The sequence below is a fragment of the Tyto alba genome, unplaced genomic scaffold (assembly GCF_018691265.1).
Source record: "Tyto alba isolate M040663 unplaced genomic scaffold, T.alba_DEE_v4.0 Super-Scaffold_19, whole genome shotgun sequence".
Taxonomy (NCBI): Eukaryota; Metazoa; Chordata; class Aves; order Strigiformes; family Tytonidae; genus Tyto; species Tyto alba.
The window spans coordinates 2,134,908-2,150,644 of NW_024881281.1; the positions used below are offsets into that span (position 1 = coordinate 2,134,908).

Sequence of the window (15,737 nt, forward strand, 5' to 3'; positions counted from 1 at the left end):
GCAGAAGGGGCAATCCCATGGGAAGCAGGGGGGAGAAGGAGGTGTGAGATGACCTGCTGTAGCTGAGCTGGTGCCCCAAGGGGAGCAATATCTTTTGGGGCTTGGTTTCTGCACCAGCTTTAAGACAGACACAAACTGAGAGGTATGGAGCTTGGTGTGTGAAAACTATATGTAAAGCACCATTTGGTAAGTGGTCCAGTATCAGTGCTGCTCTCCAGAAAGCCCTGCAGAGAAGGTAAGTGAAAACTGTGGGGAAAAGGGACTCTGAGATGCAACCCCACCCGAGAGGGATCTGGTGAGGGAAGGGGGGACGGAGCCAAAAGAAAACTAGGGAAAAAGGGCACAGGACACATCCAAACAAAGACACAGATGGAGAAGGTGACTACCACGGAGCAGAGAGTGTGTGACAGAGCAGGCAGGATAAAGTCAATAATATGAATAGAACAGATGATTAAGAACAGATGGTATTTACCCAAGAGGTGTGAATTTATGAAGTTGCCAACAGCTCGTTGTGTGCTGTCACCTGCCCCTGGGTGGCAGGAGACAGGAAGGTGGAAAGCAGGACGGGTTGCCAGAGGATGCTGCAAATGCTACACATACCAATGCCTTCATGAGGAGAAAGGTTCCCTTGACTGAGATTTAACCTCTGGCTGAAGAAACCTTTCTGCCCAGGGAAATACCATCCAAAATTGCTTCCCTGAGCAGCCTCTGCAGCAGCTGAGCTGGGGCTGTCCCTGCCCACACCTCACCTTGCACTGGAGAAGCACTGGGTGGGGGGTTTGCTCCAACAGCCCCCCTGGCTGCCTCATTAAGTTGTTGGAAAATGCAAAGTAAAGTCAAATGGGACTCCTGGGAGACATTCTCTTTTTTTTCTCCTGTTGCTGTTGGGCACATTGTGTTTGTCCATGATGCAGTTGTTACAGAGCAAAGAGACTAGCAGAAACATGACAAAGTTCATTTATGACCAATACAGTTTTGCAGGGCTGAGTGATTATTTTACAGTTCAAAGCTGTTCACAAGGGAATTCCTTGGCCATGAGGATCAGCGTGTTGCCATGAGGCTTTACTGGTCACTCCTCATATTCATAACAAACTGCAGCCTCCTTCATGGCAGAGCACAGGGATGCTGCTGCATTTCGTTTGAAGTGCAGGTGTGGGTGCAAAGGAAAAATCCCCCAAATCCCAGCGTTACCGAGGCCGGGGGGGTAACACCCAGCCTCAGGGCTGTCGTGGCTCTCTGCGATGCGAGGACTTGCTCTCTCCAGGGAGGCCACCGTGTCTCGGTGTTCCTTCTCCAACCGGGATGCTCAGGGTGTGGGGCAGGGGAAGGGCACAAGAAAGCCCTGAGAAGTGTGGAGGTGGGATGTGGGAGGGCTGGGCAGGAGCCCGACCTCTCCTTTACCTCCCGAGGAGAGCGCAGCCCGGTGACGCCTGCCCAGATGTGTAAATCCCGTGCCCCAACTGCCTCCTTTTGTGCTGCAGCACCGGTGATGCTGCCAGCAAAGTCACCGGGTCAAAACCAGCTTAATATCACCCTCACCGCCTGCCCCAGAGCCACGACAGGGCTTTATCAGAAATCCAGCGTGAGTCCTCAGCATGGGGCTGCGGCCGTCACCGGGGACCAGGGCTCCTTGGCACTTATCATCTCCATATTTGTGGGGAGGGATGGACCCAGGGAAACCCCATCCAGGTCCAAGCCCTGCGTGCTGGCTGGAGGGCTGGAGCACCCTAGTGCTGGGCTCCCCATCCCCAGGTGCATGACAGCAGCCCAGTACTGGCTGGGCTCTGGCCCTGCTGCAACCAGTCCAGCTCACATCAGCCGGCACCGAGCACTCCGATTGCTAAGGAAGTCCCAGGTCGTCCCCGCGGAGGAGCAGACGTCCCACTGGCCGTGAAGTCAATGGCATCTCCAGGGATACCGAAATACAGTCGAGCTATTTCAGCATCTTTAAAAAAAAATGTCGTTCGGCACGCATGTGAACGTTGCACAACAGCACCCGGCTCCAAACACTCCGTCTTTCCAGACTTGTTCTGCCAGTCCAGCCAGATAGCCGGATCTGCTGGAAATTTCGGCAGGAAAACCAGCAGCAGCGGTGTGGAGCTGTGCAGAGCCTTGGCTCTGCGGGGGCTGTGCTCCCCCCCAGTACACCCCACACACCATTGCTCAGTGGTCGCAGCGCTGCCTTCCTGGGTCAAAAGGGAAAGCATTGTCAGTCCCCTGCGGACAGCAAACACATTCTGCCCTTTGAAGCCCTTGAGGGGATTTGGTTGAGCTGGTGGCGGAGTCTGAGGAGTACACAGAGAGGAATGCAGAAAGTGCTTGCGTTGGGAGGCCGGGCTGTTTGCAGGCGTTGCTGGCTCCCCGCTGCGCTGCGGTCTGGCTGGAGGAGCGGGGATATGGAGCCAGAGGAGTCCGGCAGCAGCTTCGGGCAGCAGGCATTGACCCCATCTCCTGCTGACGTGGGGTTTCCATGATGTGTTTGCAGGAGGTCTTCACAAGGCTGAAAATGTGAAAAGGTTTGACAGGAGGAGGCACGTGAGTCACAAAGGCCAGCAGCAGCAGAGAATAGCGCTGGAACAGTTTACTGTCCTAAACCAACACGCTGCTGTCAAGCACCTGCTCTCAGCAGCCAGAGAAAACCTTGCTCCCTGCCTGCTCCAGTGCATCTCCGGTTGCTCCTGCAGCTCCGGGTGCTGTGATCTCCACACCCGCTGCTGCGCTGCCCCGCACCGGCCTCCCCACAACAGCCAAGGGACCTGCAAATGAGGGGGCTCACCGGTCTGCAAAGATCTCGGGGAGCCTTGATATCCTACCGTGACAGGTCAATGTGTGCAATGCCCCACATCCCGCGGTGGAGCAGCCAGGGCAGCCTCTCCAGCTGCAAGGCCCATCTCCACACACCCACCACGGCAGAGTCCAGCCAGCACACCTCGCAGGCTGCTCTGCAAAGGTCCTTTGCAGTCAGACTCTAGAGCTGTTCGCTTGGCTCCTCACTGCGAGCGCTACGAGATCTCCTGCACGGATGAGATGGGCAAGGCGCTGCCCCGGGTCCTACGGGAAAAAAGGCCGGGTGCTTTGCAGAAGGAGTCTGGTTTCGCTGCGTGTGGTCAGGTTAAACATTGGGTGCGAATAGACAGAGCCACGGACTGTATTGCATGGGGCAGGGAGCTGGGCTGCCTATTCTTTGGTGCAGAGAGCTAAATAAACAGCAAAATGAAAGCTCAGAGTCAACCTTCCCAGAGGCAGAGCCCCATGAGCACCAGGGCTTGGCTGCTCAGCCGGCACAGGGAGCCCGGCTCCCCTCGGCGCTTGCAGGGTGCAGCTTCGTTTAATCCTGACGGGTAATTTCCCCCCGCTGCGAGTGGTGGAAGGCTGGCAGGTCCTGCAGCAGCACCGGAGCAAGGGAGCGGTACGTGCTGCCACGAAGGGCTCGGTGGAACAACGGGAGGGCTGTGGGAGTCACCAGCGTGGGGGAGGGAGAGGTCTCTGACCCCCTGGACTTTATTTCTCTGACCCAGGGATAAAACTTAAAAGTCAAAAAACTGAAATGTGCACTAAAGCCAGTATATGAGTGATACAGAGTTACACAAAACACGAACCTCAGACATTTTACATTACCTTCTAATTAAATGAACTTTGATTTTACTTTTATATTCAGCAAAATTAATTCTCTCTGTAATTAATATGCTGCTCAAATGGATTCTTAATTACAGATAAATCACAAATCTACACACTCAACTGTTCTGCTTTTCAAGTAATAAAAGAGATCATTTGTCTTCCTCAGATGAACAGAGACCAACTAGCTCACCATTTCCCTCTTTATGAAGAATTCATTTGCCTTAGAAAGAAAGTCTTTAAAAAAACATTGCAAGGGTTTCTTGAATAGGGGATCAAAGCTCCCACACTGCTGGAAACCATTTTTGCTAACTAAGATGTGGGTAAAGGAAAAAAAAGTAAAAGTTTTTTGATAGTGGTTGGGATTACGGGAGGGAGAAGGACGTGGGGTCAAGAAGTTGTGACCAGGTTACCAACACAGGGAACAGAAGGGGAGGACAAAGGAACAGAAAGTGGAAATGGACAGATGAATGAGGAAGCATGTTTCTTTGCCAAAAGAGAATGGATGCTACATCAATTCATACTGAGAGCTAAAGGATGAGGGCCTGTTAATGGATTGGGGGACACAGCAGGGATCAGAGGTCATGAGTGCACTCAGCTAGGCTAATTGACTGTTATGTGCATATTAGTGATGATAATGTAGTGGGATAGTGGGACGTGGGGAGCAGATATGCAAAAGTTGCACCGACAAGCGCTGTCCTGTAATTCCTGTCTTACACCTGCTAAACAATTGCGGACACACACACGTGCTATTGGCCTTCGCTGGCTTTCTTCGGGCGGGGAGCCCCCGGCTCCAGGTAAACACCTCTGACCTGGCTGTGTGTGTGATGACATAAATCTGCTCACCGGATTTGCTTTGCAATCTCAGGGGTTTTTAGTTCAGTGCCACGTTTTGGGCATGACCCAGTGATCTGATCAACGCACCTCACCTGGGCTGGTTCTGCACCCCTGTGGGATGGGGGGCTGCTTGGGGGTGGGGGGTCTACCCTGCTCTTAACCACCTGCCCGTACCTGCTGCGGTCCCAGGGACTGTCTGCAAGAATAACAAATGAAAGGGGAAAACCATAAAGCCTGGGCTCTCCCCCACATCCCAGTGCAGTCCGCGGGCGCCCTGCCAGAGACACCAGGCAGAACAGGGTAGCGCTTACCCTCCTCTGCTATCATTTTATGCCAGCCCTGGGGCGTCGGAAGCGCTGTGTTCCCCAGCATGTACAAGCACATAAAGACCATGAGCTGATCCAATAAATACTGCGTTCACCCCATCGGAGTGTGGCTGTGGCTGGGGAGGGGTGTTGATGACCCCCTTAGCTGGCACAGGCGGCTGTCTCTTGTTTGCTGCGGTGCAGATGGAGTGAGAACTCCCTGGCAGGAGGCACTGTTCTTTCTCTTTACTGATTTGTATCAATTATAGGGAACAAAGCAAGTCATCCTTTGCCTTGTGGGGTTTCTGCAGCATGCACCTGAGAGGGGTCCTTCACTGTGAGGCTTTAGGTCACCTTGTTCAGCAAAGCAGGAGCAGCACAGAAAAAGAGTGAAATCAGCTCCAGTCCCAGATACGGGATCAGTTTTGGAGGTCAGGCACAGTTTTGAGCTGATTTTTGTGGAATTGAGATCCAGCCTGGCGAGCACTGCTAATAAACCAGGATTGCCTGGGTTACACCAGGCTGCTGGGGCATTAATCACTGCGTCCGTGGCTGGGCTGAGCTGAACGGCCTGCGCTGAACGCACCCGGCAAAGGCCTCGCTGGTCATCTGGTGTCAGCGCTGACTTGGCAATTAGTGCCAAGTAATTGATAGCGCAGCACCGGGGAAGCAAAGCTAAACCCGGTGCCGTGACAAGGGCGGTTTTGCTTTGCGTTAACTGAAGCTGCTCCATTTTTGTATTTCACCGACTTCTCCCTTTTACCCCCGACACACGATGTGACCCCTCGCAGCCCAAGTCCCGGTGCTGGCCCCTCCGATCGCTCCAGGGAAGATCAACTTCCAGTGGAAGGTGGCTCAGTCCCCGGGGCCACCGCTGGAAGATGGGGACGTACCCCTGGGGACTGCTCCTGCCAGAGGGTCCCTCGCTCCTGGCGCACAGCACTGCTGCCTCAGAAGCAGAGCTCCTTTACTCCTTACACAAAAGGATTTCCCATTCGCCTCATGAAGAGAATATTTCCCGTTTCCTCACTCTTGAATCTGCTGACAGCATCTCTTGGTGAGTGATGGATATTGGAGATGATTTATAGTTCTTTGTTACACAAATGCCTCCACATTCTTCCCCATCCTCTCACAGCAACCATTAGTCACTTCTCCCAGTGGAAAAGCAGGAGCTGAAGCCCGGGAATGGCTCGAAGGACACGGCATCGAGTTTCTCTCCTGCACAGCTTTATTCGCTGAAAACACAACATCGGCGATGGCTCGGGGATACAAACGAGGGAAGTGTCAGCATTGTGGTGTTCTGTGCCCGTCCAGGTCTCCGTGCGGCTGCTTCCACCCATCTGCTGGGAAGTCAAAAGGTTGGCAGAGAAAAAGTGCTATAAATCAGGCAGATAGGGGCTGCGGGGAGGATTGCGTTCGTGCAGTTTTTCATCTCCAAGTTTATAATTAAAGTAGTGGATGTTACAGGAGGAACAGCCGTTGCCTGTATCTCTCAGAGCTCTTGGATTTCAGCAGTGTAAACGTTTAGCACTTGTGACTTTTATGACATAAAATAGTTTTTGTAATGCTGTTGTTGCTTAATTGGATTTCTGTTTGTTTTACTTCAAGAACACCAGGGAAAATATCTGTATTGTTTGATCTGATACAGAGTACTAAGAGACTTACCTGTACTATTGGGTCTCACAGTTTATCATAATGAATAAATACGTGAATTAAATAAATTCTGATCTTAATCTATGCAAAGTTCCTTGATTGCCCTGAGCAGCTGAGCCACTTGCTGGGTTGTTCCTGCCATTGCCTCTAGCATTTCTTTCTTCAAGCACAGTTCTGAGGCTGGATTGTATCAGTGGAAATCAAGGATTGAACAAATTAACTGGGCACATTCCTGACTTTAATTTAGGTGCCACTGGGACTGCTAAACAGCTTCACAAAACACACACTGAAATGTTCTGTCGATGTGGGTCTTAAAATCAGGAGGGTGGTGCAGGATTGAGGCGTAAGTATTTTTTAACAAAATGCGTTTGAATCAAACCAAGTGTGACCATTCTTCCGCTTCCACATGGAAAGGCAGAGCCACTTGTAGATCACAAAGGGATTTCCCTGTCAATCCACAATGAGAATATAAAACAAGGGATGATCCGGGCAATGGAAAGTGCTAATATGCTGCTGTTTTGCCTCCTCAGAACTATCTAGGACTGAAGTTTACATCTCTAAGAGGCAGAGTGGTTGTGCCCAGCAGAGCTGATAATCTCTACTTGCTGGTGCTGTGATGGATAGAAGAGAGGTCAGTCCTTTGAGACCAGCTAATGATACTGTAAATCACCAAAGCCCAGACACGTCCCAACAAAAACTTCCCACAAAAGCTTTTGTCCTCTTATTCAGCCGAGCCGTTCCTTAAAAATAGCTGAAGCAGTCAGCGCAATTAACTTGCCATCAGGAATACACAAAAGGACAAAACGCTGTGATCGGCCTGTAAAGATGTTGAACAGTTTTATGGCTCATATGCCGGATCTGGTATTTCTGATTCGTTTAGACCTCACGCAGATGATGAAATATTTTTTTTAAATTTTTTTTTTACTTAAAAAAAAGAAAAAAAAAAAAAAAGGAAACAGGGCATCAACAACCACCACCCTGCTGTGGGTCCCTCCCGCCCGGCCCCTTCCAGCTCCTGGGTCTGGAAGGGGCCGGGCGGGAGGGACCCGGAGCTGTCCCGGAGCCCCCCCACAGGGCTCCAGCGGGGACGAGATCGCCGCTTTCCGCTGTCAGAGCGGCTCCTCCCGGTGCCCCGGGCCCGGTGCGGCCTAGTGCGCGTCGCCATGCTACCCCCGCGGGGTGGTTGCTAGGCTACCGGGCCAGGCCCCGCCCCGGAAGTGCCGGCCGCTTCCGGGGGGCGCGCGGCGGCATGGAGGCGCGGGAGCTGTTCCGGCGGTTGGGCGCCGGCGCTCGGTTCGATGTCCGGCGCTTCGGGCAAGACGCGCGGAGATTCGGGGTGCGGATCTACCGGGGGGTGTGAGGGGGAGAGGCTGCGCCCCTTTCCCTCCGCGGGACGGGTCTCCAGGCCCCGTCCCTCCCGCGCGGCGCGGCCCCGGGCCTACCCGCGGCCCTGTGGGGCGGCCGGGCCTTTCTCACCCTTTTCCCTCCGCTCTCCCCCGCCAGGTGATAAAGAGAAGCGGCGTCGGCGGCTCGCCAGAGAGCCTTGACTTTTTCGGGCGCAAGGAGGAAGCCTCCCTGGGGTCTGCTGAGGAGGGCTCGGTGCTCGCAGGGGCCCGGGAGGAGGTAAAGGTTGGGGAGCTGCAGGAGGAGGATGGCGCGGGGAAAAATGACGGAGAGATGGCAGGGAAGAGAAAAAGAACTGCAGAAATCAGCGAAGGGAAAAGGAAAAAGAAGAAGACACGAGGTATTTATATACATGTACATGCGTCCTTGGCAGAATATGCTGATGAAGTTCATGCTTGTTTCAGTTTACTTTAAAACTATGGGTGCTGTAGCTCATTATACCAGGAAAAAAAAAAAACAAAAAACAAGACAGCTGTGTTCTTTGGCTGGCCTGGGTCAGAGGTGATAAAATAATCAGGCCAAGATTTGGTGTAAAGGCATGAGGATGTGGTTGCCATCCTTCTGGAGTCTTCATTAACTTTAATGAGAATGAGAGGGAAAAAAGGCTTTGCAGTGTGCTTTTTAAACAAATAATTTCTGCCTGGATTTTACTAATGGAAATTTAAATTTTTTGAAACTGGCAGAAGCAGCATTAGTGCCAGAGTTGTCAGAAAGTAATGGAATAAAGTGGATGTCCTCTCTGGAAGCAAAATTCGAAGATGCAAAAGACAAAAAGCCTACTGCAGAAAAACTTGAACGCTTGAGAAGAGAAAAGGTGGGACTGTGGAATTCTAATGTAGCAACAGATTACTTTGTTCCTGTGGGTGTTTATTCTGAAAATTTGGGTTTATTTATGGTAATTTCTCTTGGGAGGAGGGTGACCGAGCATGGGGAAAATAACCAGAGGATGAATCCATTCATGTTTAGTTTTATGCTTTTAAAGATAGAAAGAGTTTTGTCTTTTGCCTTTTAGATCAACCGCTTCAGAAATCAACACAAGATTAACATTCAAGGAACAGATCTTCCTGACCCAATCGCCACATTTGATCAACTTCAAAAGGAATACAAAGTCCACCCAAAAATCATGGAGAATATTCAAGCTGCTGGCTTCCAGGTCCCAACACCAATCCAGATGCAGGCTATCCCCGTCATGCTTCATGTACGGTTTCTGGTGTTGTGTTTTATTACCGGGAGTGTGGCAAAATCTAGAGAGTGGCCTCTTGATAGAGTCAAGACAGTAGTTAGTTGCACAGCTTTAGACATATATCAGCTGCACCAGAGTTCAAAACTTAGCCATTACAATATTGCCTATTTTGGGTTAATTTGTAACATTAATATTTACGTGAATGTGATTTTTGTTTTGTTTTCTTTTTTCTAGTAAAATATTAACACCCTTCTTGTTTTTCTTACAGGGCCGGGAACTTTTAGCTTCAGCTCCTACTGGGTCTGGAAAAACACTGGCATTTTGTATTCCTCTCTTAACACATCTGAAACAACCTAGGAACAAAGGATTCAGAGCTCTGATCATATCACCTACCCGAGAACTTGCTAGCCAGGTGTGTGGTGAGGGGAAAGGGGCTGTTGTCATGTTGATGCACTTAAAAGTTTTTACTCTGAATCAGTAAAATAGCAGCTTAGTAAATATTTTTTTACTTTACTGCCCTCAGATAAAAGTAACATTTAAAATAGCTTTTTTTCTGATAAGTCTTTTGTCTTCTGTGAAATAGCTACATATCTAGCTAGTATCTCTTAGTCTAATCTAAATGATTAGATTAGAGGGTCAGGATTCTTTGATCATATTTTAAAACTGCCCAATGCTTAGGTGCTCTTAATACGTACTTTCATATTTGAGATTGCTACAAGAGACTTACCTGTTTGCCCCAAACACAGAATTTCAACAATTAACTTTATATTGAAGCTTTGTTATTGAACCAAAATAAAAATTACAACGTTGGGCAGAGTTCCATTTTTATTCAAATGGGAGCTACGTCTTTAGAGTCCGAATATGGTAGTCAGATCTATGAGAACTTTCAGGTGAATAATACATGTTAGAAAGCTGCATTTTGTTATGCTAAGAAAACTAGACAGCTTTCTCTTAACACTGAAGTCAGGGTGATGTTTGAAGCTGTATCTTCAGGACTGTCTGCAGTTTTTCTGGTTAGAAAAGCTAATCAGCCCAGTTTGAAAATGTGATCTGTGGTGCTGCCTTTTCAGACACATCGGGAGCTGGTGAAGTTGGCTGAGGGGACGGGCTTCAGAATACATATGATCCATAAGGCAGCGGAAGCAGCAAAGAAGTTTGGGCCCAAGTCTTCTAAGAAATTTGGTAATTGTTTTAGCTACTGAAGTGCTTCTAAAAATTTAAAAAGCTTCACTGACCTTTCTCTTCTGGCCTGTGTGGTTTTAAAGAGATTGGTTAATACCACTCAAGATGTGCAGTCTATTGCTCAACGCTGAAAAAGTAGCTGGCATGGAAGAAATAGGAAGTGAGTCTGACAGTGGACCTTGCTAAATTGTACTTCTAGCAGATGGGATTGGAACTTGTGTTTCCCAGGGCTCTGGTTTATTTTGAGCCTTTTTAAATGTTTTGCCTTTTTTTTTTTTTTTTTTTTTTCCCCTTTCTGCAGATATACTAGTTACTACTCCAAACAGACTCATTTATTTGCTGAAACAAGATCCTCCAGCAATAGACTTGTCCAGGTACCGAGATTCTTCTATCAAATCTGGCTTTGCTGCTAGCTTTGCCACTGAAAAGCAGATGCGTATGCGGTCCTTGCATCTGTGATAGTCTGTTAGAACTTTTGCCTTCTCCGCACGCGACTCTTACTGAAAAAAAAACCTCTCTGTTCCTAGTGTGGAGTGGTTGGTGGTGGACGAGTCAGACAAACTGTTTGAAGATGGGAAGTCAGGGTTCCGAGACCAGCTGGCCTCCATCTTCCTGGCATGCACGTCCCACGTGGTGAGGAGAGCCTTGTTCAGCGCAACCTTCGCGCATGATGTAGAGGAGTGGTGTAAACTCAACCTTGACAGTGTTGTTCTGGTGTCTGTTGGAGCAAGGTAGGTGTGCAGTTGTACTCTGACTCTTTTTTTTTTTTCCTTTCCTAGGCAAATTATTTGTTTTCTTTGCATCATTGATCTGCTTGGTTTTATGTCTCTGCTGTTAGTACTGCAGGTTGGTTGTCTCCAGAAAAAACTCTGTAGGCATATAGATCTTTCTCATATATTGGGGAAACTATTGCTTTCCTTTACCCATTACTTTATCATCAAATAGCCATTAATCTTAGAAGCATGTGCTGGTGAAATAAGTTTGTTGTGCAACATTTCTCATTCAGGAGGTAATATTTTATGGGTTTTGTTCATAAATCTGTGAATTCTAACGGTAGCACACTTTGGATTTCTGATTTCAGAAACTCTGCAGCGGAGACAGTAGAACAAGAGCTGTTGTTTGTTGGATCTGAGACGGGAAAACTAACAGCAATGAGAGAGCTTGTTAAAAAGGTATTTTGGAGAGATTGAGCATGTTCTGCTTACTACTGAACCGAGCTGTGTGTTCTGTCAGAGGCTTGTGATTTCCTGGGGCACAGACTTCTCTGACACATTAAATCGTTGTCTGAATCTGCTGTACAAGAGGAAAACTGAGAGTGTTCCCCATTCCTGGTTATATATTTGAGTCTTGCTTGGGAGCAGTTTGTATTGAGTCTGTTTAATTTTACTTGGCAATGTGAGTTCTTTGCACTGGGTGGGGAAAAAAAAAGTCTATTAATTTTTATGGATTAAAATGTAGCGTGATGCTTAAATTGGGAACCATTCCATCAAAGGCAGTGGAGCTGAACTTGCTTTGTTCTGACTCCCAAAGATTTAGTAAGTCAAAAAAAAAAATATCCTCTGAGTTGTAAAATACTAGGACTGGTTAGGTCTCTATAGTAACTCAGTGTCTGCAGCCAATAATGGTAGGAAAAGGACTTGAACCTTAGACAAGCTTATTCTTTTGCAGGGTTTTGCTCCTCCAGTCCTTGTTTTTGTACAGTCTATTGAGAGGGCTAAAGAGCTTTTCCATGAACTTATTTATGAAGGCATCAATGTGGATGTCATCCATGCAGACAAAACTCAGCAACAGGTAGGAGGATATAATTTCTTTCCAAGGAACGCTTTCAAAAGAAAGGTAAAAGCAAGAGTGTTGGAATGTAACTTCAGGTAACTGGCAATAAATCACTGCAGGCTTTCCTTCAGAGGTTTACTTTTATCTGTTAGCATCATGACAACTTTCAGGGAACAAGTTCACCTCCTTTCTCAAGTTGCTGATTAGGCTGTTTCCAAGTACCTTTCTTTTCTTTTCCTAGCGAGATAACGTAGTACACAGTTTTAGAGCTGGGAAGATCTGGGTGCTCATCTGCTCAGCCTTACTGGCTCGAGGGATTGACTTCAAAGGCGTGAATATGGTCATCAATTATGATTTGCCAACAAGTGCAGTGGAATACATCCACAGGATAGGTGAGTGATTGTTCACAAATTATATCCTTTTTCTAATTTCCTGGATCTTTAATGTAGAGGCTTTTGTGCATGAGCAAAAATCCTGAAACCAAGCCTTCTCTGTTGCTTCCAAAACACTTGAGACAGTTTATATCTGGGCTCAACTTTGAGTAAAACTGTGTTACTTTTTGTCAGTCTTGTATGAACCTTAAATATTTAGATGCTTCAGACATACCCATGCTTTCTTTCAATAGGAACAGTTTTTGGGCATTGGCTGCTTGGTAGTGTGCTTAGTATACTAACACATACAAGGAGGCTGGAGCTATAAAGAGAAATAAAAGGAGATATTTAAAGTAAAATCTCTACTCTTTGCCAAATTTGTTTTACAGGTCGTACTGGAAGAGCAGGGCACACGGGAAAAGCAGTCACTTTCTTTACAGAAGATGATAAACCTTTATTACGGAGGTAAATTGGAAACATGACATAGCAAAAATGGGTTTTGTGTTTTGTAGAGTGTACTGCTGAACCATATGGCTGTGTCTGGTACCACATACCTCAAGCACAGTACTTCATGCTCTGGAAACCCTATGCTGCTGTAAAAAGCTCTTACAAATAGAGAGAACTCTGTTTTGAGATAATGGAACTGCAAGGTGGTACCACAGTATGGGAAAGACTTGAGAACGTTTCCATTTTAAGGTTTCTTTTTGAAGCCTTTCACTAATGCAGCAAGAGAGAAACTAGCGTCCTTTCAGTCTTTCAGTAATGTTACTGGTAATGATGACGTGATGGCTTACTTGGGGGAGCACCTTTCAGTGAACTTGAACCTTGCTAAAGGGCAGATTTAACAGTCTTTGTAACTAACTTTGCTCTTGTTCTGGTTTTCCTGAATCATTTGCCACTTAGAAAGTATGACTACTTCATGCCGTGCTTTAGATTTTCTTATCCGGTTCTTTAACTTCAGTGTGTCCACAATTACTTGGTAGGATTGTCTGTTCTGGCTTACTGCTTTTTCTTCATTTCCTTGAAGACTCTGCTTGCCTAGAGTTTCAATTTGTTTAAACTATCTAAATGGAGTCATTAGTTTCATTTAAGCCTTTTATGTCTTCTTGTTTCTTCCTCGCCTTACTTCAAACTCACTTTTGTGTCTTTATTTCTTGCTTTAAAAAAAATACAACAAAACAAAAAACCAACAACAGAACAACCATTTGTTAGGGATTGCTGTTTTCCACAGAAGATGCTTCTCTCTTCTCCAAGCACTGACCACCAGGGTTAATCTCCTCCCTCCTCTCTTTTCCAGTATAGCCAATGTCATTCAGCGAGCTGGCTGCCCTGTGCCAGACTACATAAAACACTTCCCCAAACTGCAAAGGTATGTTAATTTGAATAGTTTACCAGTTTGTTTCTCATTCCAAAAGCCTGCCTGGGTGGTGCTGGGGCTATAAGGGTTACAAAAGATCTAGTTTTCGATATAGCTGCAGTTTAGCTGTAAAAGGAATTTTAGACAGATTGGGGGTGGCAGGTTTTTTTACCCGGATAAAAATGGAAATGGAAAGAATTCTTGACTTGGTTTTCCTGGAGTTAACTCTTTTTCTAGGAGTTCCCTGAAATCTGCTTTAGACTTCCTAGGCCTGTACTCATGAATTGGGCTTCTGATATGTGAAGGAAAGTTCTTTACTCTTTTGAGTTTTTAGAAAAATGGATGTATGGATATAGATAGTTCTTTAATTAGTGCTTCTTTCCATGCTTTTTCATAACTTCTAATAGTTTCTAAAACTAGAAATCCTTATATATACGTGTGTGTATATATATATATTAGACATATATTAAAATAAAGTTTGTTTGTATGTTTGGAGATAACTTGGCTGAACTAATCTTGAAATAACACTGAAAATACATTCAGACCCAGACCCATAAATCCCTAACAACTAGTAAAGGTTTTCATTATCTGTTTTATTTACTTTGGATATTAATTTTTGCCCTTTAAAGTAATTTAATCCTTCTTCACTAAATGTTGTTCTCAGCAAACAAAAGAAGAAATTAATTAAGAAACCACTGACAAGAGAATCCATTTGTACCACCCCTCAATGCTTCTTAAAAAAAGCTAAAAGAAAAATGTAAGTAGGCTTTTCTCAAGAGGAGGTAAGAGATGCCTTTTATCCAGAAAATGCCCAGCAAGCTTCCTCCAAAATAACCGATAGCTTGTTTGGATGGACCACTCAGTCCTAATGGTTTTAGTGATGATGAAGTTTTAGTGTTAGTATCTGTCTACTGGAAATTGGATTAATGCCAGCAGTTTGCCTCACACGGTGCCACGTATCAGGTGATAGCAAGCTGAATTTAAACTGTTGGCTGTAGAGCTAGCCTTCAGACTAGCTATCATTTGACAGAACGTAGCTGCTCCTCTTCTGACTAAGGGACACATGGAATATTAATACAGGAAGCAGATCTTAAATTGTAATGACTGCAGCTCACAGAGGACTGGTGTGTAGCAGTTTGGTATAGCAGAAGTGGTCATAAAGAACACCGTTACCCAGGCTTTCGAGTGTTGCTACTAAAGGATATATGTTCAGCTGCATTAGTATGATATAAAACAGCTAATGTCTGTGTCCCTGCTATATACTTCATCTGTTATGTTCAGGTGACTTGGTCTCCAATGTGTTTCTTGTAGGAAGACTACAAAGAGAAATACTAAGGAAAAAAAGGAAGTTAAAGAAGATAAAAATGGCAGTAAACTACAGACTGTTTCAAAAAGTTGAATAGCAAGAGATTACTCCTGAGCTGGGGCTGACACCTGTGTCCATACTGAAGAACAGAAGAATGAAGATAGCAGCAAAGGGCAAGAAAGAGAAGTATTTCTTCTGTTTCTTTCTGGGTGAGGATGGATGTTTACATGCAAGAAAATCTCTACTGAAATGCCCATAGTGGATTCCTGAATGCTTCTCATAGAAGCTGAAGCATGTGCTCTTGCAGTAAATGCCTTGTGTTTCTGAACGATAGTTCAAAAATAGCATCTATTTGAGTTCCTATCATGCAGCTTTATATTTCCTCATGGAAATACTGTCAGTTCTGTGTTCAGATCACCCCTACCATGTTTGTCAGACTTCCAGAAGATTCAGTGGCAGAAAACACACAAAGCTTACTGTTAGGCTTGATAAATGCAGCTGTCAAAGACTTCCCTGGACGCTATAAAAAAAGAAGAGAAAACAAGCCAAACCTACTTGTACTGTATGTGAAAGTAAAGCCTTGCTTCTACTGTTTTGCTTCTATAAAATGATTTTGAAATAACTAATATTTTTGTGTGTCTGTAAACTCTAATAACTTTGTACTGTTTCTTATTTAAGCCTTGAAGCAGAATAAACAAGGTCACAAAAGAGTCTTAATAGACTTGCCTGTCTATACAGCCTTGATGGAACA

At 46.1% G+C, this 15,737-nt stretch overlaps 1 protein-coding gene across 2 annotated transcripts; it reads left to right on the top strand.

The window, feature by feature from the left end:
• Positions 1 to 7,635: 7,635 nt before the first annotated feature.
• DDX52 (DExD-box helicase 52) lies at positions 7,636 to 15,707 on the top strand. 2 transcript variants are annotated; one of them, XM_042791358.1, is made up of 15 exons: positions 7,636 to 7,746; positions 7,914 to 8,154; positions 8,498 to 8,628; positions 8,827 to 9,012; positions 9,266 to 9,409; positions 10,068 to 10,179; positions 10,481 to 10,553; positions 10,707 to 10,910; positions 11,261 to 11,351; positions 11,848 to 11,970; positions 12,194 to 12,344; positions 12,713 to 12,788; positions 13,621 to 13,692; positions 14,345 to 14,437; positions 14,992 to 15,707. In XM_042791358.1, the coding sequence occupies exons 1-15, from the start codon at positions 7,660 to 7,662 to the stop codon at positions 15,077 to 15,079; spliced, it is 1,872 nt and encodes a 623-aa protein (XP_042647292.1). In that variant the 5' UTR covers positions 7,636 to 7,659; the 3' UTR covers positions 15,080 to 15,707. The 2 variants fall into 2 exon arrangements, with proteins under 2 accessions (XP_042647292.1, XP_042647293.1); XM_042791359.1 differs by lacking the exons at positions 14,345 to 14,437; positions 14,992 to 15,707 and adding an exon at positions 13,918 to 14,328 and having other exon boundaries at positions 7,640 to 7,746.
• The last annotated feature ends 30 nt before the right edge of the window (positions 15,708 to 15,737 follow it).